Below are 25,264 nucleotides of genomic sequence, written 5' to 3' on the forward strand. Positions count from 1 at the left end.
AACCCAGGATAGCTAAAACTATTCTCAGCAACAAAAGAAAATCTGGGGGAATCAGTATCCCTGACCTCAAGCAATACTACAGAGCAATAGTGTTAAAAACTGCATGGTATTGGTACAGTGACAGGCAGGAGGATCAATGGAACAGGATTGAAGATCCAGAAATGAACCCACACACCTATGGCCACTTGATCCTCGACAAAGAGGCTGAAAACATCCAATGGAAAAAAGATAGCCTTTTCAACAAATGGTGCTGGTTCAACTGGAGGTCAGCATGCAGAAGAATGCGAATTGATCCATCCTTGTCTCCTTGTACTAAGCTCAAATCCAAATGGATCAAGGACCTCCACATAAAGCCAGACACTCTGAAGCTAATAGAAAAGAAACTGGGGAAGACCCTTGAGGACATCGGTACAGGGAGAAAGTTTCTGAACAGAACACCAATAGCGTATGATCTAAGAGCAAGAATTGACAAATGGGACCTCATAAGGTTACAGAGTTTCTGTAAGGCAAAGGACACCATCAAGAGGACAGATCGGCAACCAACAAATTGGGAAAAGATCTTCACCAATCCTACATCAGATAGAGGGCTAATATCCAATATATATAAAGAACTCAAGAAGTTAGACTCCAGAAAACCGAACAACCCTATTAAAAAATGGGGTACAGAGTTAAACAAAGAATTCTCACCTGAAGAACTTCGGATGGCAGAGAAGCATCTTAAAAAATGCTCCACTTCATTAGTCATTAGGGAAATGCAAATCAAAACAACCCTAAGATTTCATCTTACACCAGTCAGAATGGCTAAGATTAAAAATTCAGGAGACAGCAGGTGTTGGAGAGGATGTGGAGAAAGAGGAACACTCCTCCACTGCTGGTGGGGTTGCAAGTTGGTACAACCACTCTGGAAATCAGTCTGGCGGTTCCTCTGAAAACTGGGCACCTCACTTCCAGAAGATCCTGCTATACCACTCCTGGGCATATATCCAGAGGATTCCCCACCATGTAATAAGGATACATGCTCTACTATGTTCATAGCAGCCCTATTTATAATTGCCAGATGCTGGAAAGAACCCAGGTATCCCTCAACAGAAGAGTGGATGCAAAAAATGTGGTATATCTACACAATGGAGTACTATTCAGCCATTAGAAACAATGAATTCATGAAATTCTTAGGCAAATGGATGGAGCTAGAGAACATCATACTAAGTGAGGTAACCCAGACTCAAAAGGTGAATCATTGTATGCACTCACTAATAAGTGGATATTAACCTAGAAAACTGGAATACCCAAAACATAATCCACACATCAAATGAGGTACAAGAAGAAAGGAGGAGTGGCCCCTTGTTCTGGAAAGACTCAGTGAAACAGTATTCGGCAAAACCAGAACAGGGAAGTGGGAAGGGGTGGGAGGGAGGACAGGGGAAGAGAAGGGGGCTTACGGGACTTTCGGGGAGTGGGGGGGCTAGAAAAGGGGAAATCATTTGAAATGTAAATAAATTATATGGAATAAAAAAAAAAGAAAAAAAAAAGGAAAAAACAAAAAACAAAACAAACAAACAAAAAAAAGAATAAAAAAATTCTTCGTTCTCCCACAAGAGGTCCTCCCAGCATTATTCTTAAAAAGTGCCCAGCTTCATATCTAGTTCTTCATGAGGAGGCATCAGGCATTCCTGCCTCAGAAGGCATGTTGGTTCTGCCGGTCTGAGGAGGACAATGACGGAAACTGGGGTGGGGTTGGTGTTTCGACAGATCTTGGTTCTGCTTATTACTGTTCTTTTTACATCTTAGAATCTCTTGTGAATCCTTGCCATTTCACAAAATCTGCAGGTACCATATGCATGATCCCATGAAAACGTGCTGTCATAGAATAATGGTTGGGCTCCTTGGCCAGAGGGATGACTTGAGTTTCTCAAAACAAAACAAAAGAAAAAAATTCTTTCTTTCTTTCTTTCTTTCTTTCTTTCTTTCTTTCTTTCTTTCTTTCTTTCTTTCTTTCTTTCTTTCTTTCTTTCTTTCTTTCTTTCTTTCTTTCTCTCTTTCTCTCTCTCTCTCTCTCTCTCTGTCTCTTTCTTTCTTTTTCCCGAAATAAGTTTTCACTGTGTATCCTTGGCTGTCCTGGAACTCTGTAGACCAGGTTGGCCCCCAGATCACAGATATCTGCCTGAGTCTGCCTTCAGAGTGCTGGGATCAAAGTCATGTGCCACAACCACCTGGAGACAAAATTCATTTATAACGAGGGGCTTCTTAATGAGATAACACACTAGAGGTGCTGGAGTAGAGTGGGCATCCAAAATTGTTAAATGACCTCATGTTCCCAACAGTGAGACATTCTCTTTACTATAATCCTATTCCTGAAAGCAGTTAGAATACTTTTGCCTACACACATCCATGCGGTGATGAATTATATAGACTCAGGGAAAACACTGTCATTTAAATAGGATTAGCATTTTATAAACTGGATAAGTTATTTCTCTTGATTTAGTTTTTGTTAAAATGTGGAAATTAACACCAGGGATCTGATCGCTCTTTCTCAAAGTCATGACTATGGCTGTCTTTGGGGTGAAGGGGTATTTATTTACTTATTTATTCATTTATTTCCTTACTTATTGTTTATTTATTTATTTATTTAGTGTGTGTGTGTGTGTGTATGTGTGTGTGTGTATGTGCGTGTGTGCGTGTGTGTGTGTGTGTGTGTGTGTGTATTGCCTGCATGTATACATGTGCAGTATGTATATGCCTGTTGTCCACATAGATCAGATATGGGTACTGGGACAGATTTAGCAGATGGTTTTGAGCCACCACACCCACAACAATAAGTGTCAGAAATTGAACCTGGGTCCACTGGAAGAGTGGCCAGTGTTCTTAACCACTGAGCCATCTCTCTCGCCCATGAGTTATCCTCTTAATGATAATTGGATTTTCTTTGTTCAAATATAGGAAACAACTGCTCCCAAAGAGGTTGTGGGGAAAGAATGAGCACACAATTCCTCCTGCTCACCATACATGCTTGGTTTTAGGACAGAAGAACTAACTATTCATCAGATCTCAATGGTCATGTACAACGTGAGTAGCTACAACACTGGCCCCTTCACTCTCTCGGGCATCCCTGGACTTGAGCAGTACCATATCTGGATCAGTATCCCTTTCTGCTTTATCTATGTGGTGGCTGTCCTGGGCAACAGCAGCCTTCTCTACCTCATTGCAGTGGAACACAGTCTTCATTCCCCCATGTTCTTCTTCCTTTCCATGTTGGCTGTGACTGACCTCATATTGTCTACCACCTGCGTCCCCAAGACCCTTAGCATCTTTTGGTTTGGTCCTCAGGAAATCAGTTTTCCTGGCTGTCTAACCCAGTTATTCTTTCTGCACTACAGCTTTGTCTTGGATTCGGCTATCTTGCTGGCCATGGCATTTGATCGCTATGTAGCCATCTGTTCACCCTTGAGATATACAGCTATCCTCACACCCAAAGCCATTGTCAAAACTGCGGTGGGAATCTCTTTCCGAAGTTTCTGTGTCTTTGTCCCATGTGTTTTTCTTGTGAACCGCCTACCCTTCTGCAGGACACATGTCATTGCCCATACCTACTGTGAACACATTGGTGTTGCCCGGCTGGCATGTGCAGATATCTCCGTCAACATCTGGTATGGGTTTTGCGTCCCCATCATGACAGTGATTATAGATGTGGTCCTCATAGCTGTCTCCTACACCCTCATCTTACGTGCCGTCTTTCGCCTTCCCTCCCGAGATGCACGCCAGAAGGCCCTGAGCACCTGTGGTTCCCATGTCTGTGTCATCCTCATGTTCTATATACCAGCCTTCTTCTCCATTCTTGCCCACCGCTTTGGGCGTAATGTCCCTCGCACATTTCACATTATGTTTGCCAACCTGTATGTAATCATCCCACCTGCACTCAACCCTATTGTCTATGGAGTGAAGACCAAGCAGATCCGGGACAAAGCCATTCTGTTGCTCTTTCCCAAATGATCTCAGTGACTGAAGTCTTGGATCTGGGGCCAGTTCATAAAGTATAGTAGGTAAAAGGCTGGACCAACAACCACTGGCCTCCGAGAGCCAGAACATGGAGCTATTGGGGTTTTGCTTTCTTAGTTATTTTATGCAGACACCTACTCAACCATTTTAGTTCTAGGAAAAGAAGCTCAGAGTGTAGAGGATAAAAGGTATTTATTTCACCTCTGAAAATAAACAACTTATCTTAATGAGAATCTTTCAATTCTTTTTGGTTGTACTAAGGTAATAACGACTCATTGATAGCAATGGAGATTGCTATTCTGTTTTCACTTAAAACATTTGTGACAAATCATAGTTATTTTTTACACACACCTTAATTGTGAATTTATGTATCATAGTAAGGTAGGGAATTACTGCTGATCCTGTAGGTTTCTAGATTAAGAAAATTAAATTTGTTCATTCGCATGTTCATGTACATGTGCATGCATGTATATGTGTATGTGTGTGTATATCAATATGGGCAGTGCATGACTCAGTTTTCACCTGGAGGCCAGAGGATAACTTGTCAAGAAGTTAGTCCTCTATTTCCACTATGTAGGTTCTGAGGATCAAAGGTAGGTTTTCTGACTTGGGGACAATGACCTCTACTTGCAGAGACATTTTGGCACACGTTTCTAGAGTTTTTTTTAAAAAAATTTTTATTTATTTATTTATTTATTTATTTATTTAATGTACGTGAATACACTGTTGCTCTCTTCAGACACATCAGAAGAGGAAATTGGATCCTATTATAGATGGTTGTGAGCCACATGTGGTTGGTAGAGATTAAACTCAGGACCTCTGGAAAAGTGGTTAGCGCCCTTAACTACTGAGCCATCTCTCCAGCCAAAGTTTCTAAAATTTCAATATGGTTGTTATTATTTCTTTCTGAAGAAAATCAGTTATGTGCCCTATTATCTACCAGGTACATAGACAATATTTAATCAAGTAAATTCATAGAAAAATATATGTGAATATATTGATGTCTATCTATCTCTCTATATATACTTTATATTTCAAGAAAAGAGATGGTTCAGCAGTTAAGAACACTGGCTTCTCTTCTAGAGGACCTGTGTCTCATTTCTAGCACCCATATGACAGCTCGCACCTTCAGTTTTAAGGTATCTGACATCTTCTTCAGGTGCCTGAGGGTAACAGCATGCACATGGTACATACATATATACGCAGGTAAAACTCTCACACACATAAAAATCTTTAAAAAAAAACAAAGAAATGAAAGGTTAGAGCATCTTTCTCTAGAAACATGAGACTATAAAAGAACTTAGTTCTAGAAGGTAAAAACAAAACAAAAGCTAAGTTAGAGTTCAAATGATTGGCTAAGGGCTACAATTAAAACAAGAAAGATTGACTCAGACATAAGGAAATTGACATTTTAGCCTTTTAGGTGCTTCACCATCGAAAAATATTACTCAGATTAAACAAATTGCTCAATACAATGCATGTAATTGAATTTGTAGGACCTTTTGTTTTAAGATATTTTCTTTCATTTGAACTCCTCCAAGACAAAGAAAGAGCAGAGCCAACTGCCTGTCAGGGTACCACTTCTTGATCCTGCTAAAAGAATTCTATTCATGTATAAAGTAATAGCTTCTTGATGTTATTTAATTAGAGGCAAATGTCAGACGGCATATTTTGAGGATGTGAATTACAAATAAACAGAGTAGGGTATTGAAGCCTATGCCTGTTTTAGTCTAGTGAAAACCGTTTAGGTATACTAGGACCTTGTTTATACTGGCTCAGTTTCTAATGGCAAAATTTGGCTCAGACTTCTATTTACCCTGATGTATGTAATCAGGTGTAAGAGAATAAGAAAGAATGTTGGTTATTTTATGAAGGAATAGAGAAGTTAAAGAGAAGAATTACAAATGTCCAAGTCTTAAGCCTACCTTAATATTCATACAAAATAATAACCCAAGGAAAAGTGACTGGTAGTGTAGTTTAAAAAAATACTCCATATTTGACTGACATTTAAATAATTAATCTTGCAATATTATATATGGAAAGTAGACATTTAAAATGTAGTTATTGGTAATATTCTGTATCTAATCAGAAGGAGACTCAATTAAAGTTAAAAATACGCCAGGGAGCTGGCTCAACACCTAACGTCACAAGTATGACAACCAGCATTGGATCCCCACAACCCGTGCAAATATTGGGTGGGAAATGTTGGGTAAGTGTGTGGGCCTATAATTCCACCTTCATGAGCTAGAGATGGGATCTCCAGAAAAAGCTGGCTAGTGATCTAGCCGTATCTGTGAGCTCTGTGTGTGACTGAGAGAGACCCTGCCTCAACATTTGAAGTGGAACAAGAATTGATAATTCTGGACATCAATCTTAGGCTGCCATAAACACATGCTACACATATGTGTCCACACACATGCAAACATGTATGCACATGATACACACACATACACACACAAATAAAAAACTGAAGGAAAAAATTAGCAATTTTGTACTTCACATTTTATAGTTATTATTGAGTATATTTTTAGATATTGTATAGCTATTGATTGGAACTGGGTTCACCAAACTTTGGGAAAAAATTAGCAATTTTGTACTTCACATTTTACAGTTATTGTTGAATATATTTTTAGATATTGTATAGCTATTGATTGGAACTGGGTTCACCAAACTTTGGGATGTTAACATGGTCATTAGATTGGTCAATAAGGAGGCTGGAGAGATGGCTCAGCAATTAAGAGTTCTTCAAGGGATGAAGAACTACATGGTAACAACATGGTACCATGCATCTACATGGTAGCTTACAGGCATCTGTAGTAGGATCTGATGCCCTCTTCTGGTGTGTCTGAAGACAGCTACAGTGTATTCACATATATAAATAAATAAATGTTTTATTTTAAATAATTAAATATTTAAAATAAATATTATTTATTTTTTAAAAAATAAAATGCAGAGTTTGGGGAAAAAACAGGTTTAGCCTCTGTACTGGGACAGACCCAGCTGGAAACCCTTCTTATTTTCATTTTAATCAGATCACCATTGCAGATGGTTGTGAGCCACCATGTGGTTGCTGGGAATTGAACTCAGGATCTCTGGAAGAACAGTCAATACTCTTAACCACTGAGCTATCTCTCCAGCCCTGGAAGCCCCTCATATATATATGGTTCATATATAGACCAATTCTTTATATACATATACATACATATATATGTATATATATATGTATATATATATATACACACACACATACATACCAATTCTTTATATATATAAGACCTTTTCATTATAAATGAGTAATGAATGAATGTGTAAATAAGTAGATTTGAGACTTAGGCTTTCAGGAACTCCTAACAGTGTCTGACCCAACTATTTTCTCACTAGAAATGTATTTCATAGTTGTGTGGGAACAGGGTCCAGGAAGTGGGGAGTTAGTGGAGATGGAATGGAGCCCACGATGCTTGGGATTCAGACTCCAGAGACCAGCATTAGAGTGCAGATCATATATATATGTTATTGTTTATTATATGATCTTATATATAGCGCTTTAGCCAATTAGGGTATGTTTATGTATCCAGGGGCAAATCAGGTGCAACCTGTGCTGTTTAGCAGAATCTGACTCACCTCTCTAGGAGCCTCTAGGGGAGCAGGGTTCAATTCCCTATGGAGATTTCTCTGAAGACAGGGTAAGCAGCCGGTGTCCTGGCCTTGGGACCTTTGTGTCATCTCATCAGTGTGCCATGATCCCTGTCAGATCACAGTATACAGTGGATCAGGACTCAACGAGTGGCAGGAGCTTGTGGTACTTCATTCTCTGTCCCACTTCTTCCTCCACCAGGCTTACAGCTTCCCATCCCCCACATAGCTGCATTATGTTTTATTAGTGAAAAGTTTATAATAAGGCATCAATTTGAGTTAAGTGCCCAATAATGAAAACATGGCAATGGCATAAAGGCATGTATGTAGCTGATTAAAGAAAGATGAGACAGCCCATAGCTGGACTCTGAGATGGGAGTCAAAGAGAGATTTCAGTGTAGAAATGGTATAGTCAGGTATACACTCTAGAGAGTCATCTGTCAATAGTGTAGGAAGTACATAGAGAGACAAAAGTGGGAGTCAGATAGCCTTCTAATTTGCTTTAGATCATTCATTTAATTTATGTATATTTTATCTGCATGTGTCTGCTTACCACATGCATGCCTTGTGCCTGTAGAGGCCAGAAAAGGGTGGTGGATCCTCTAGAACTGGAGTGACAAATGCTTGTGATCTGCCATATGGGTGGTGGTAATCAAACCTGAGTCCTCTGGGAGAGCAGCCAGTGATCTTACACACTGAGGTATCACTTCAGCTATGAATTTTGTGTGTGTGTGTATGTGTGTGTGTGTGTGTTTTGGTCATTTTGTCAAATAGATGAAACATTCTTGGCAGAGGTTTATTCTGATGCCATTATGATTACAGGGAGATCCAGAACATCACCCTAAATTCTCTACCTGGTGACTGAGGTCTTGAGTTCGAAACCTAGGCAGTATGACAGACAAGCATACAGGTGTGGCCTTTATTCCCCATACATATCACAATACATGTACAAGCAAAGCCCAATCCAAAAAACTTCAGCCTGTCCCTAGAAGCAGTGTCACATGTAGAGTTAATAGAAACATCTCCACTTTTCCTTTGAGACAGAGGAGATAGCACGTGTGTCCCTTATCCCTTAGGCCCTGCCTATTTTTCCTCCCACGCTGAGGAAACAATATAAAGAGGCATGATACCATCCCCTTGCAAGTCCTCAACTTCTTCTCCAACTGTCATTTTTGCCACTTGTAGATTTTCTGTGAATCCATCCACCATACTTTCTTCTTTCTGTTTGGCCTGATTCCCAAGATTAGGTGAGTGCTGGCTATTTGAATGAACTTGTATGCAAGAAGGATTTGGACACACACACACACACACACACACAGAGAGAGAGAGAGAGAGAGAGAGAGAGAGAGAGAGAGAGAGAGAGAGAGAGAGAGAGAGAGGAGAGAGGAGAGAGAGAGAGAGAGAGAGATGAAGTCATACGGGCACACACTGAGGTGTCACCTCAGCCACTTCTTTTCTTATGTGGGTTTTTGGTTTTTATAGGGGGAGAGTTTTGCCAAATAGATGAAAAATAAAGTATGGACGGAGGTTTATTCTGATGTCATTGTTATAGGGGACGTGTCTCTAGTGCCTGTGTTATTGCTCCATTGAGTGGACATGTAAAGATGGAAACAGATGAACAGCTATGTAGCTGAGTTAAGTATGGCCACACTTGGGGTTGTTCTGGGACTTCTGTGCTGGGGCACATAGGTGACCTAAAACCTGGAGTCAAGTGTGCAGGTGCATGTGTAGCCCAGAGGTGCTCTGGTTAAGTTTTTAATCCACCTTTAATAACCAAAGAGTTATGTATTTCAAATAGCTTTCCAAATTCACACAGATAAATGCTTGGAAGCAGGATTAAAGTTAATTATTGGAATCTGGCTTTCTGTCTCCACAGCATATATTCTGTATGACTATTTTTTACACAAGATTTTTGGCACATTTGAATGTGTAACTTATAATTTTGTAATATTTGGCACATCCTATGAACTTAACAGACTCCTGCAAAGCACGGAATAGCCAACCCTACTTAGTTCACATTAACATTTCCTCAGTTTCTGTTCCTTTTCTTTTGTTTTATGATAATAAAGGATTTTTATTTGTGTAGTTTGTGTGCAGGCATGAGTGACCTGGTGTGCATGTGCCAGCCGGAGGACAGCTGGCTGGAGTCAGTTCTCTCCTTCCTCTGTGGGTCCTCAAAATTAAATTCAAGTTCTCAGATTAAACAAAGATTGCTTTTTAAAAAATATCTCTTCTGCCAGGTGACTTTGGCACACACTTTTAATCCTAGTGCAGGCAGAGACAGGCAGAGGGGCAGAGGGGCAGAGGGGCAGAGGGGCAGAGGGGCAGAGGGGCAGAGGGGCAGAGGGGCAGAGGAAGGTGCATTTTTTGTTTATTTTGTTTTTTGATATAGGGTTTCTCTGTATAGCCCTGGCTGTCCTGGAACTCTGTAGACCAGGCTGGCCTCGAACTCAGAAATCCACCTTCTTCTGCCTCCCAAGTGTGGGGATTAAAAGCATGCGCCATCACCGCCTAGGCAGGTGGATCTTAAAATCAAAATTCCTAACCTATGTAGTGTTACTAAGCCCAAAAATCAAGATCTTACATACTTGTATAATGTACAGTGTGGTGGAAACTAATCTCCTTCCCCTTATTTTGAGGTAAAGGACCCCTGAGTTCCAGCCGAGGAAGTTTCTAATTTAAATTTTAGTTACATACATGATACAGCATCATGTTGGAATTCAACTAGAATTTACTGATCTTAATTAGCAGTACAAGTGTTTGTTCTTAGACTTCTAAGAGTCATAGTCTTCAGGTCTTTTTGAAGCAAGTAGTTGTTTGCCTTGAGGCATAGGTAGGGAGATATTCTCTAATGGCAGAGTGGGGAACCAAGGATTAACCAATATGTCAATCAAAACTGCAAGTCGCTAACTTGTGAAAAAGCGTGTCTGGTCATCTGTGGCTCTACATCAAAAGACAGTGTATAATGTGGAACAAAGATGATCTAGAAAGCTCCCTAGAAAGCACATGCCAGTTAGAAGGCAGCTGGAGGAACAAAGGGTGTTTCCGTAGGTGGAGTGACTACGGCGTGTCGGGATGATCTGATGGAAGCTCATTGCTTCATAAAGTCACCCTGGATGATCAGTCACTTTAGGAATCCATAATGGTACATGGTTGGAAGTGACAGTGACTCCAGAGATGCTGAGTGTTGTTACTGTTTTCTATTCTTAGGCTAGGTGGCAAGAAGGCCTGCTATGATTACCTTTAATGTGAGCAGTGACAACCCAGGGCCTTTCCTTTTGGTGGGGATCCCAGGCTTGGAGCAATTCCATGTGTGGATTGGCATCCCCTTCTGTGTGATCTACATTGTAGCTGTGACGGGAAACTGTGTCCTTCTCTACCTCATCGCAGTGGAGCGGAGCCTTCATGAGCCCATGTTTGTTTTTCTGTCTATGCTGGCAATGACTGATCTCATCCTGTCTACGGCTGGTGTGCCTAAAACACTCAGCATCTTCTGGATGGGGGCTCGAGAAATCACATTCCCAGGCTGCCTCACGCAAATGTTCTTCCTCCACTACAGCTTTGTCCTGGACTCAGCCATTCTAATGGCCATGGCATTTGATCGCTATGTGGCCATCTGCTCGCCCTTGAGATATGCTACCATCTTGACCTCCAAAACTATCATCAAGATTGCTGTGGGCATCTCCTTCCGAAGCTTCTGTATCATCTTGCCAGATGTGTTCTTGTTGACAACGCTTACCTTTCTGTAGGACACACATCATACCTCACACATATTGTGAGCACATAGGTGTTGCCCGGCTTGCATGTGCAGATATCTCCATCAACATCTGGTATGGATTTTGTGTCCCCATCATGACAGTCATCTCAGATGTGGTCCTCATTGCTGTCTCCTATACCCTCATCTTATGTACCGTTTTTCGCCTCCCCTCCAGAGATGCGCGCCAGAAGGCCCTGGGCACCTGTGGTTCCCATGTCTGTGTCATCCTCATGTTTTACATACCTGCCTTTTTCTCCATCCTTGCTCATCGCTTTGGACACAATGTCTCCCTCACGTTCCACATCATGTTTGCCAATCTCTACATTGTTATTCCACCAGCAATGAACCCTATTGTCTACGGAGTAAAAACCAAGCAGATCAGAGAAAAGGTCATCCTTCTATTCTCTGTCAAGAGCATAGAAGGTTGATTTACTGAGCTGCGGGAGAGGAAGTGGGTATAGTTGTAGCAAGAATGAAACAGTGTGGCAAATGAAAATAGAATTCTATTTATGGTCAGAACTGCTTATAGATGCTTTGTGTGCTAGGCAGGACTGTGCAATACATAGTCTCATGGATAAGAAACAATCTGTGATAAGTTTTTTGTTTGTTATGAGAGACAGAGAGAGAGAGAGAAAGAGAGAGAGAATAAAATTAACAGAGATGAAAAAAATCAATATGATTTGTAAAATTGAAATTGGCAGTTTCATGAGAGAAATGTGTTAGGACAGAGACACTGAAGAGAAAAGACTGAATGAAACAAGGGAATTGAAAAATCACTCATTTAAGGCATTAACAGGTAGATAACAGGTAGGTACTCCTAATGAAATTCAGTTATATTTACTGTACATTTTAGGTTTCTGACAAGTTGACTTTAAATGTGTCCCCCATAATGTTCCAAAGCCCTTTGGTCCAACATAAACAGCTGGGCACAGTGCTACAGGGATGAGAAAATTAGCAAGCACATCAGTGCCGGGAGCGCCTGCTTGGCCCTGTGAGAAAACAGCCTCTGGCCCTCCAGGTTCATTCAGAATATAATCTGGAGAGGTCTTTTTAGGGCAATAAAACCCTTGAAAACAGGTTGGAATTAGGGCTGGAAGTCTCACAGTGCTTGGACCTCAAGCCAATCTATTTAGTGAGAATTCACTCCTGCCACTCAGAGGACTTGAGGGTCTCTCTTCTACAGATTGCACATACGAATATTCTGGGGCTTAAGATGCCAAGTCTTTTTTTTTTTTTTTTTAAATAAGGACACATACTCCACTGTGTTCATAGCAGTCTTATTTTTTTTTTTTAAAGATTTATTTATTTATTTATACATAAGTACATCGGCTGTTTTTCTTCTCTCTCCAGCTCTGCTCGCTCTGTCCCAAAGTTGATTTATTTATTATCTGTAAGTACACTGTAGCTGTCTTCAGATACACGAGAAGAGGGCGTCAGATCTCATTATGGATAGGTGTGAGCCGCTATGTGGTTGCTAGGATTTGAACTCAGGACCATCGGAGGAGCAGTCACTGCTCTTAACCACTGAGCTATCTCTCCAGCCCAGATGCCAAGTCTTACCACAGAGGTACTATAGAGGTAGTTTCAATCCATGTTTACTGCTGCTCTATTCATGATAACCAAGTGTAGGAATAAGCATAGATAGATATCAGTGGATGAATGCTCCCGTGTTAGGGGGAGGAGTGCTACAGGAAGGAAGGGGAAAGGGGAAATGAAGTAATTATATTATAATCTCAAAAAGTAAAAAGTTAATTTAGAAAAGTAGATCCCATGGTACCCACATAATGGAATTTTAATCAAACATAAAATAAAACAAGACATTTCCAGGAACATGGAACTTGACAGTATCAATTGAATTACAGTAAGCAAAGCTGCTCAGATTCAGAAAGACAAACCTTACATATATTTTTCTCACATGGATTCAATATTTTGAAAGAGAGAGAGAGAGAGAGAGAGAGAGAGAGAGAGAGAGAGAGAGAGAGAGAGAGTAAAAACACTAGAAAGGGGACTATGAGAAGGGAGAAAAGGTCTTTTCTTTTCCCCTTAGTTTGAATTAACTAATTACATTTATAAAGTCCAGGTTGCTCACACGGATGAAGTTCTACAAGGCTTGTTGTGAAAGCTGCCGACTGGCCTTCCCAGCACTGGTGCAGTTGGCTCTATTCCTTGGCAGTTACCCGCCCAGGCTCTGCATGATGAATTTATATTTCCTTGGGCCACAGCTTCAGTTCTGTTGTTATCTGTTGACACTTTACCATGGAGGAGAAGCATCTGGCTTGTTTCTCTTTCTGCCTTCTTGGCAGAACAGGACACTGTCTCTGTTCTTCCCTTACCTTAGGGCTTCATGCTCTTTTGAGAGAGGAACTCTTACTCTGCAGCCAACGATGGCCCGGAACTCACCAGCAGAGTGGACTGCTCTCCGATTGCAGGCAGTTTTCCTGGGTTTGCAAGCCTGACTCCCCACACCTGGCTGGACAGGGAGATCTTAATTTCATGCGTTTTCCTACATATACGCCATTGTGCTTTGTCCTCAGTTGCTTCTCCATCCTGCTATCCTCCCTCCTTACCTGGCTCCCTAATTCCTCCAGAAGCACTTCCTTTTCTTTCTTCTCATATCTATATTCCATTTCATCTTGGGAAAAAGAGGTCTTAAGTTGAGGAGATGTGGGGTAGGGGAAAGAGCATAATAGGGTACGTGTGAAAACAGATGAGAAAGAAGAAAGGGATTAAGTCGGTAGCTCAATGGTATTTAAAGAGAACAAAAAGACAAAACAAAATGAAGAGACAGGCTCCCTCCCTCTCCACCACCACCACCACCACCACCACCACCACCACAACAACAACAACAAGGAGGAGGAGGAAAACTCTGGGGCAAGGAGGAGCAGATTCTGCTGGCCACCATTATCCAAATCTCATTTTCTGAAGAGCAGGACCTACACCTTAAAAAGACTTTCTAAGGTTCTTAACAAGTTTCACTAATGCAGAGCTGGCACAAAATCTTTTTTTTTCTGGCATAAAATCTTGGTGATATTCCCACTGAGACCAGAACTGTGGAAATAGACTAAGGGTGGGAAAAATGTTCAGGAGTTGGAGGGCTTGTTTATTATTATTGTTGTTAACTGTAGTTACGTTTGCAACTGTAGTTTCAAGTTTAAATTGTACAGTTACTATTTTTTTTTTTATTAAGAGGCCATGTATCTTGCGTCGAAGCCTTTCTGTCGATTAAAGAAAATAGAAAGAAATAGACACAGGGTATAATGTATATGGCTGTACTGATATATATTATGAAATGATTAAATCAAAGCAATTGAAAGATTTATTTCATTTATGTATTTGTGGCAGTAATAGTTTGAAATCTATCTTTGAAAATGCAAGTTTGAAGTACACAATGTATTATTTTTACAACTTCAGTCTAATCACAGTGAGGACACCAGAACTTATTTTTTAATGTCCAGCTCTATAGACTTTGCTTTCAAAATCATATCTCCCTGTATACTGCCCCTTGACACTCTAGCCAATGGTATCCACCCTTCCCCTCTATGTCAATTAGAAATCCAGTCATCAAAAATCAAGGCTCATCATTACTCCATGGGGATTCTGCTCTGTGTGCTAGACTGCTAAGAATATTCACAGGTATTAGGGAATTTCCTGGTACTTTCCATTCTGCTGAGGTCATTCATGGGCTAGCTAAAAGCTGATATTTTATTTTATTTTATTGGATATATTCTTTATTTACATTTCAAATGTTATCCCCTTTCCCAGTTTACCCCCCTTCTGGATATCCCCTACTCCATCCTCCCTCCCCATACTTCTATGAAGGTGTTCCTCCACCCACCCCACTCCCACCTCCCCACCCTCAGTGTTCCTACATTGGGGCATCTATCAAACCTTTATAGGACCAACGACCTCTCCTCCCATTGATGCCTGAAAAGGCAATCCTCTGCTACATATGCAAGTAGAGCCATGTGTACTCCTTGGTTGATGGCTTAGTCCCTGGGAGCTCGGGCTCGGGCTCGGGGGGGGGGGGGGGGAAATCTGGTTGGTTGATATTGTTATTCTTCCTATGAGGTTGCAAACCCTTCTGCTCCTACAGTCCTTTCTCTAACTTCTCCATTGGGGACCCTGCGCTCAGTCCATTGGTTGACTGTGAGCATCTGCCTCTGTATTTGTAAGGCTCTGGCAGGGCCTCTCAGGAGACAGCTATATCAGGCTCCTTTCAAGGGCTGATATTTTAAAAGCTTTCTGAGGATTTAATAAATAAATAGATTCTGAGTTAAGATAACTTGAAAGTACACACTCTATTCATCTGGGTAGGAAATAAAAGCCACAGTTATTCACTGACATGCATGGATGGCTTCCATGGAAGACTAATGGAATTAGAAAGCAAAACAAAGAAGAGAAGGGACCATTGTGTGCACTGTCTCTCTTCCTCCTCCCACTCGGTCTCTGCCCAGATGGCTGCTATTATTTTTCTATCTTCCCTAAGAGAATGTACCTTTCTATAACTCTCTGGCCTCTGTCAGTAATCCTATATGAGCCTTGCTTTTTTAATGTGACTTTTTCTTTAACAATTTTTAAATTAACTAACTAACTAATTATGTAATCATATACAATATATTTTGATCATATATACCTCCTTCCCAGCTCTTCCAGGTCCACCTGTCTTCCCTACTCACGCAAACACAACTATATCTTCCTTTTTCTTTTTAAACCCATCAAATCCAATTTATGCCGCCCCAATACCCTTGGATATGTGGCCATTGATGACACATCGATCTACTACTAAAAACCTGATGGTCTCCCAGAAGCCAGCTTCCCTGGGAACGTTGGCTTTCTGACCATGTAGGGTCAAGTATTACAGGAGAGCGATGGTGGCAGCTGCTCTGTCAGTGTCTGTGCTGCTGTTGTTGCTACCCTTACTCCAGATCCATCAAGCTGAAAACTGAGAGGATAGTTTTCAACCTGCCTTTTACTGATTCAACAACAAAGGCCCAGTTTCTCTTCCTGTAAGTTCTGACTTACAACCCTCTTCATTCGTGGATGTTTGTGGCACGGAAGGCTACAAACTTTCTGTTCCAACATCAGATCATAGATGAAAAAAAAATCTATGTTCTGTTTTCCTCTGAAAGATAATTACACAAAATTCAATGACCTTTCTACAAGTAAATTGTCTAATCCTGTGTATTATTACTTTTTAAAATTATTTTCTATATTCTTTATTTACACTCCAAATGATTTTCCCTTTCCCGGTTCCCCCTTCCCCATAAGTCCCATAATCCTTCTTTCCTCCACCCGTTCCCCAATCAACCCCTTCCCACTTCTCTGTTCTGGCAATCCTCTACAATGCTGCATCAAGCCTTTCCAGGACCAGGGACCTCTTCTTCCTTCTTCTTGGGAATGATTTGATATGTGAGTTGTGTCTTCGGTATTCAGAGCTTCTGGGTTAATATCCACTTATCAGTGACTGCATTCTATGTGTATTCTTTTGTGATTGGGTTACCTCACTTAGGATGATATTTTCCAGATCCAACCATTTGCCTAAAAATTTCATGAATTCATTGTTTTTAATTGCTGAGTAGTATGAGGGACATCTGGGTTCTTTCCAGCTACTGGCTATTATAAATAAGGCTGCTATGAACATAGTGGAGCATGTGTCCTTATTGCATGCTGGGGAATCCTCTGGGTATATGCCCAGGAGTGGTATAGCAGGGTCCTCCAGAAGTATCATGCCCAGTTTTCTGAGGAGCTGCCAGACTGATTTCCAGAGTGGTTGTACCAGCTTGCAATCTTACCAGCAGTGGAGGAGTGTTCCTCTTTCTCCACATCCTTGCCAATACCTGCTGTCTCCTGAGTTTTTAATCTTAGCCATTCTGACTGGTGTGAGGTGAAATCTCAAGGTTATTTTGACTTGTATTTCCCTCATGATTAATGATGTTGAACATTTCTTAATGTGCTTCTCATATATTGTTTTTTTGTGTGTAAACTCAGTTATAGACTTCTATTGGTTATCTGACATATAGCTATAAAGCTATAAAGTTGGATTTCTGTGCAACAATGAAAGTCATTAAGTACTTCAAAATGGCAATTGCACAGTGTTTGAGGAAAAGGAAGTTTTGTGAGCAGTCAGGTCTGTTATGGGCAGGTGTGATCCTCCTGATGTAGATGTATCTGGCATCTAAGCTAGATAGAGTTTGCCTTCAAGCTCCTCTTGCCAGGTCACACCACCTTTTGTAGTGCTGTGTCAATTCAAGTGAGTGAAAGGTGTTTGTAGGATGCTTTATGTATGTTACCTAAGTAGGCACAGCCACATTTGAGGGAGATGTGTAATCCTCATCACACCAAGAAAACACTAAGCTTGGAAGAGTGGAGGAGAGTGCTCAAGGCTGCATAGTAGTGAAATTTTATTTGAAAGTTCAGTCTGGAAGAAAAACATCCAGGCTGTTTCCATGAAAATTAAGCATAAGCTTTACAGAGTTTAAGGGATGGAAACAGTCCACAAGAACAACAATACCTTCCCGATGACAACTGCTTTACCATTTGTCTAGAGTAAAGAGAATGTCTATCTGCTTCTGTTGCTCTCAACTGCAGTCAATCTTTGGGAACCTCTTGGCCCAATTTCTATTTTCTCCTAGATTCTGAGTATTCCAGGCATGTAAACCCAGGAAAGTCCACAGAGATAGCTTTGAACTACTGTTAAGTCCTCACTTATACTACACAGCTGAGACCTCAGGCCCACAGGAGCTTGGAGTTCTTTGGCCCTGAGAGGTGCTCACAGAAGTCCATAAATCCTATTCATGGCCACTTGCTGTCTCTCAGCTTGCCATAGAAGCACCTCAGAGTTTCTAAGGTTCTGGATAGTGTATAGAGACAAGGAACCATTTCCTTACCTTAATCACAGTGTCCATAGCACAGAGATGAGAAATCCAAGTCTCATGAGCAGAAGCAGTTTGTCAGTCAACGACTTTACACACGATCTGAGGGACTCCTGCCCTTCTACTATACTCTTGGTGTGCAGATGTGGACAGTCTTTCAATCAACCTTAAATTAAAGACAAAACACAAAATGTGAGTTGGATATTGAAGCAAAATGTTATTAGTAGCTGAATTGGTCCAAACTTATTTGTTCAATTGATTCAATGGGATAATAAAGGATTTTGATTATATCAAAGAAAGAATTTCCTTCAATAATAGAGACTGTTGGAATTGGGCTGGTTTCAAGGTTATTGCTAAACAAAACTCAAAATGGGATACTGCCCTCACATGCCATCTCGCCTTACCATTCTAACACAAAACAGCGATACAGAGGGAGAATAACAATGCTTTGTGCCAGATTCTCAAAGGTGAGGGAACAGCAGGACGCTAACTGCAGAGTGAGGAGGAGCACGTACAGTGTGGAGGAGCACATACAGTGTGGAGGAGCATCTACAGGGCAGAATGGCAGTGGACGCTTACTCAATCTGCTGTCCTCTGGTTCTGTGAAAAGAAAAACTAAAGTCCTAACAACCACTTATTTACTACATCATAGGCACTGTTGAGCCTGATATGATTATATATTTTTGGTTTATGTTTATTTTCTTGTACTACAGGTGCTTGTATCTAGGGTCTCATATAAGCTAGGCAAGTGCTACCACTGACCTGTGTCCCCAGTCCTTTAGATTTATAATATATATAAATATTATATATATATATATATATCATATATATATAATACACAAGATCCCCCAGATCTAGTCCAGGACTGCTCCTCCTCCCCCATCCCTAGCTCTTTTCCTCCCAGAACAGTGGTTTCCCTTTGATGGAAGCTGCCCACACCACTTGCTTAGATGCTGAATGTTTATCTGGCTGTGTATCCCTTTTAGATGGTGTCACTATTCTGACTCCCGTAGGCTTGTCCTTTCCAGCGTCAGCCCTGTATACATATATGTTAGGAGTCTATCTATCTATCTATCTATCTCACTCCTTACACAGCCTCATTGGAGCGGATGAATTTACAATTATCCTCATTTTAGAATAAGAATAGGAGAAGGCCTGAGGACCTTTGTGAAGTCACAGCTTTTGTGTAGCAGAAGTTGGGTTTGCAGCTAAACAATCTGACTTTAGAGGCCACTTGGAATTTTGTCTGTGTGCTGAAGGAAGACTAAACAGGAACAAGAAAAATATAAATGGATGTCATCTTTCTATCCTTACTTCTTCCAAATCAGAGAAGGATCCACAATCGGATTAAATTATGGTCCCAAAGCAATTGATTCTCCCCAAATCATAAAGAAAAGACTGAACAGAGCGTTTTGATTTTTTTTCTTGAATCCTTCCATCCTGCCTTCTGTGTATCTGGCTGGACTTCATAAGGTTCTGGTGCTCTATTCTGCCCAGGAGGTCCTGTTTTAAAAATAAACTGACAAATGAATTGTATTTATGTATTATACAAGATAATATTTTAAAATCTGATGTGCAATTTTTCCTTATTTATTTATTTATTTATTCATTCATTCATTCATTCATTCATTCATTCATTATTTGACAACAAATTTTGGGATAGGCCCCGCTCTAGCTGCTTAGGACCCACATGAAGACCAAGCTGCACATAAGCCTCTTAGGCAGGAGTTGCCCCCCCCCCAAAAAAAAAACCCAAGATCATCCCAAAGATCATCAGGAAAAAAAGGAAGACATGGTAATGACCTCATGGTATCTGGAGGTAGCAGAGGGTAGAGCCAAGTCTTGGCTCCCAGCTGGTTCAAGAAGCACCTTGCTCCTAGGGTTGACGCTGGAAAGGACAAACCTACAGGAGTCAGAATAGTGACACCATCTAAAAGGGATACACAGCCAGATAAACATTCAGCACCTAAGCAAGTGGTGTGGGCAGCTTCCATCAAAGGGAAACCACTGTTCTGGGAGGAAAAGAGCTAGGGATGGGGGAGGAGGAGCAGTCCTGGACTAGATCTGGGGGATCTTGTGTGGCCCCAGCCCTATATGACCATGGACTTTTTGTACAGGCATTTTCTGATCCCAGAAAGCAGCCTGAGCTAGTTTGACATGTCTGCAGTAATCTCTCCACCATACAGATATAGCTGGACTCTGTCCCACAGCCCAGGGCCAGTGCAGTGCTGGGAGCTAACGGAGACTACTGCTGCTTCTTTCCTCTGTCTGCCTGCCCCTCACTGAATGGGACAGATGCTGAGGTTGCCACGTAGGGTGAGGCTTGTGGTGTTACAAGAATAGAGCAGGCAGACAGAGCACGAGAAGATACAGTGATGCCTCCAGAGAGTCAGGACACGGCAGAGGGAAGACCTGAGCAGTGGTTCTCAACCCGGGGGTCAAGACTCCTCTGGGGAATAGAATGACCCTTATACAAGGATCGCCTAAGAACACCGGAAAACACAGGTATCTACATTACGATTCATAACTACCAAAATTACAGTTCTAAGGTAGCAGCAAAAAATATTTTTATGGTTGGGGGTCACCACAACATGAAGTGTCGCACCATTGGGAAGGTTGAGAACCACTGGGATAAAGGAGACAAGGAAGGTCTACAGCTTCCCTCCCCCCATCTTCACTTAGTATGTAGAGGGAAGTTGAAGGAGAAGTGTATGCTATGTATGCTATGGTTACAAAGGGTCCAAAACAGTTGTCCTTGGCACGGTGCCAACAGGATGTGTGCTGGTAGAGCCCGCACCCTGAGCACAGGACCTCGTTAAGGGGCCCTCTGGAGGGTACAGGATGTGCTTACTCTGTGGTTTGGGGACAGACATTCCCAGCTACTGAGGGAGTTGATATCTTAGGTTCTTTGTAGTCTGCCCTGTGTAAAGGGGCCCTGAACAGGATGTTCTCAGCATCCAGGGGAGTCTGTGGGGCCCAATGGTAAGAGGACAGGGCTGGGGGCCATGACTTGGCAAAGCATTACCTTCTAAAAGGAAATTCTGTTCTTAATCAGTGGCTCCTACGTGGGAACATCTGCTCTGGGTCTGAACTCCTCTGCTCTGTGGGAGTTGTGCAGATGAGTGACCACCACAGAAGTAGCGCTGGTAAACTTCACAGCTATGCTAACCTGCCCCAGGTTCCTCAGTCTGCAGTTTAACAGTCAAACAGGCCAGGTTAGAGTACCAGATTTTACCTAGCAGAAAACTGAATGACAAAACTGGTCTCTTCATAGAGCACAAAAAACCTCTATTTTACTGCAATTCTTTCCTCCTTTGTGTGGTGTGGTGTGGTATGGTGGTAGTTTGTATGTGTGTGGTATATGGTGGTGTTAGTATCTGAGGTAGCCTACGGTGACTTAGAATCCACAATCTTCCTGCCTCATCCTGAAAAGTGCTGGGGTTAAACATTGATACTATCATTCCTTACTCAGGTTTTTCTAGCACTTGGGAGGCAAAGCCAGCTGGATCTCTGAGTTTGAAGCTAGCCATGGCTACACACACACACACACACACACACACAAACACAAACACACATGGTCTGTCCTCTCTCCAGCACCATCATCTTAATTGGACGATCAGCTCCACTACTATGGACAAAGAACAGAAGATACAGGAACCACAGAGTTGGGTCTGAGGAATCTCAGATGTCCATACTCAACAAAGAAAGGGTTACATTCCACAAAATTAGATACTGAGAGCTGTGGTGGACACTAGAAGGGGACATGTTATTGGCAGCAGGAAAGCATACTATGTGGAGTGGGGTGTGGGTGGAACATTTGGGAAAGTGGATATGAACTTAATAAACTCTTGAGAAAAGGATTGTGGACCAGGAGCTTCCCCTTAGCATTTGTCAGTTAAAGGATTGGAAGAGACACTTCCTGTCTGCTTCAACCTGATCATGCTCATATGCATTTCCCTGAACTGATGCAGGAGCATTCCATTCAGAGTAAGGGACACTCAGAGGTGCATGGTGTTTAGCAGGTGAGATTTGACTCAACCCCTAACTCTCCTGTTTAGCAATTACATAACTAGGCATCTGCTAACCACTTAGATCCAAAATTCCTTGATATATCATATGGAAACACGAACAACCCTACAGTACTGTTGGGAATCCATTGTTCAGCTCAGTAGTCCGTGGTATAGCAATCAGAACATGTGGCAGCAGCTCACTCCTTCCTTTCCATCAACCTAACCTCACCCAAATCTCTGTAAAACTATGGTTGATGCCCATGCGCCCGTGTCTCTGGCTTCTTTGGTAGGATACCCTTCTCCTGGGGCTGGTGGCAGTTGACACAACCCTTTAGGCTCTAGCTTTGGGGGCTTCTGGAAGCTGCTGACTTAATTCTGGCCACATCTACAGCACCCAGAGCTCTAGCTATGCTCTGGGGCTCAATGGATGAAATCTCCTTTGGGGGATGTTAAGATCAGCTCTCTGTTTCTCATGTGGCCTTCAATGCTGAGTCCTCAGTGCTGCTAGCCATGGCGGTGGACTGCTATGTGTACATCTGTCAACCTCTATGCTATGGAGCTTTGCTGAGCCCTCCTGTGGTGGGTATAGTGGCTGTAAGCTGTGACTCGTGGTGCCTGTGTCATGGTATCCCCCCAACCCCTGTGGTCCTTCTCCAGAGACTCCCTTACTGTGGGTATCGGGCTTTGCCTCACATTTACTGTGAGCATATGGGAGTGGCTCGTCTAGCATGTGGTGACACACATCCCAATATTTGGTATGGGTTGGCTACCACACTACTCTCCCCAGCTCTGGACTTCAGGTTTATAGGTGCCTCCTATGCTCTCGTCCTCCGTGCTGTCAGTCACCTGCCATGCCACAGTGCCCGCTACAAGGCCTTGGGTACATGTGGGCCCATGCTGCGGTTCTCCTCTACACACCTGCTCTCCTATCTTTCCTGGCTCAACATTTCAGCCTCCATACAATTCCCAGCCACATCCACATCCTATTGGCAAATCTCTACCTGGTAGTTCTACTTGCTCTTAATCCTGTGGTCTGTGGCACACACACACAGCATATCACTCAGAGGCTTAGGCATTTGCTACGAAGATTGAGAAAGGTGGGCGCTGACAGTCAAGCTGTAGCACAAGCTTTATCTCTGTGAACACAAGTGTTGATTGATATCATCTGCCACCAGGTGGTACTGTGACCATACTACCTATTCCAAGCGTGTAGGTAGGCAGACTACATTAAACTGACCTCTGTCTACCTGTACAATTTGAGCCTTGTTTCCAGTACCAAGCCATAACAATATAAAAGATTTTGAGGCCTTCAGTGACTCACAGGAGGCCCAGGACACATCAATGAAACTACAATCTCTTTCCATCACTCAACACAGAATCAGATTGCTCTAATGTGGCTCTGTGTGGTCAGATAGCTTGGCAAGAAGGTATCTGGCATCAAGCAAGAATTCCATGTCTGCTGAACGAATGAAGGCAGGAGGAGCTAGAGAAACAGTATAGCATAGATAAAGGAACAGAGCTCTGGAAACTGGTTTCTGGTCTTGGGCTCTAGAAAGTTGTGGAGGGGATAGTACTGGGGCTGCTTCCCCAGGAGGTTCGCCATTTCTGATCAGATTCTTAGGGATTTCCTCTGTTTTTCACCCTGTGTCATTTGCTAGATACAGTTGCTAAGGTGCGGGGTGGGGGTGCGGGGGACTGGCCACAGTTCATGTGCTCATTCTTGCCCAGGCTATTCTCCTCTTCCCCAGGCCTTCCTTCCACCCATTCTTATGTGAAAGAGACCCAGTGACACCAACTTAGACCATGATTCCAGATAGTTTTATATCATGTGCATGTTTGATTCTCAAGATAACCATAATTTATCTTTTTAACCTCTATTTTCTGGATGAATAGGTCAGGATGTGGAACTCAGTAGAGAATGAATCTCTTTTGAATAAGGGAGCTAGAGAGTGAGAATCTGTAAATCAAGATAAAATATAACCTCAAAGATTTCCCAATATTGTAATATAATGTAAGTCCACAGAATTATATCTAACTCAGGTCTCAAAAACCAGGTGTATGGCACAGATAGAATCCTGACGGATGAGTGAGTAGTCAGAGGGTCACAGCACTAAGTGGCCTCAGAGTATGAATTTAGGGTCACTGTAAGAAGAAGGGAAGCAGCAGTCAGCATAGCTACTGGTTACAGACACCAACCTTCTCAATAAAAATGATAAACCCTTCATGGAAGTTCTTCAGTGAAATATAGTGTCTCCCAGGGAGACTCTATAGTGCTTGAGTAGTCAATACTCAAGTAAGATGACTGAGAACACACACACACACACACACACACACACACACACACACACACACACACACACAGATTTAGAATAGCTCAAGAAGTGAGAGTCCTGAGCTATGATTTCTTGTCCAGGCCTTAGGAACCAAACTCTTCCTTGAGAGGTCAGAGAACTTGAGGCTTGATAGTCTTCTGTTGCTGGCGGCATAGAGGCTTCTTAGAGCACATAGAGCAGAGACTGTAGACATCCAGCACAGAGATAGTAGAGAACATTTGGAGGCGAAGTAGAATGAAAAGGTTTAGAGTACTCAGCATTGTGGAGGAGGTAGATTGCTGAGGATGAGGGAAGGTTTGTAACAGGGCAACACAGTGCAGTGTTGCTTAAGCAATCCCCACAGGGGCACACTTTGGCCCCCATTCAAGGGACGTGGTTAAGTGGTTAAGTCCTTAGAATGAACAGGTTAGGTTGCACTTCCTTCTAGGGCCTTCCTACCCTGAAAGTTGAGGAAAAGGCCATAATCCCCTTTGAAAGGGACCCATCCCAAGGCCCCTTCAGATGTCTCAGGTTTGTTTTAATCTATTTGTATAAGAGGGCCTGAAAGGTGGGGACAGATATTAGTTTGGGATGGATTAGGACAGCAGTGTTTTCATAGTGGAAACCCACTTCCACCCATGTTTGAAATCACCAGTTTGCTATGACAACGTTTTTCTCCTTTCAAGA

General features: G+C 42.1%; 2 protein-coding genes across 2 annotated transcripts; both read left to right on the forward strand.

Annotated features, from left to right (window-relative positions):
* The first annotated feature begins 3,048 nt into the window (after positions 1–3,048).
* LOC127680655 (olfactory receptor 52H1-like) lies at positions 3,049–3,987 on the forward strand. The gene has a single exon (XM_052176261.1). It carries the CDS (start codon positions 3,049–3,051, stop codon positions 3,985–3,987), a length of 939 nt encoding a protein of 312 aa, XP_052032221.1.
* A 6,872-nt stretch (positions 3,988–10,859) lies between these two features.
* Positions 10,860–11,811, forward strand: LOC127680666 (olfactory receptor 52H1). The gene is given in 2 exon segments (XM_052176271.1): positions 10,860–11,357; positions 11,359–11,811. Coding segments are annotated over 2 exon segments (951 nt in total).
* The last annotated feature ends 13,453 nt before the right edge of the window (positions 11,812–25,264 follow it).

Source organism: Apodemus sylvaticus, chromosome 1, assembly GCF_947179515.1.
Source record: "Apodemus sylvaticus chromosome 1, mApoSyl1.1, whole genome shotgun sequence".
Lineage (NCBI taxonomy): Eukaryota > Metazoa > Chordata > Mammalia > Rodentia > Muridae > Apodemus > Apodemus sylvaticus.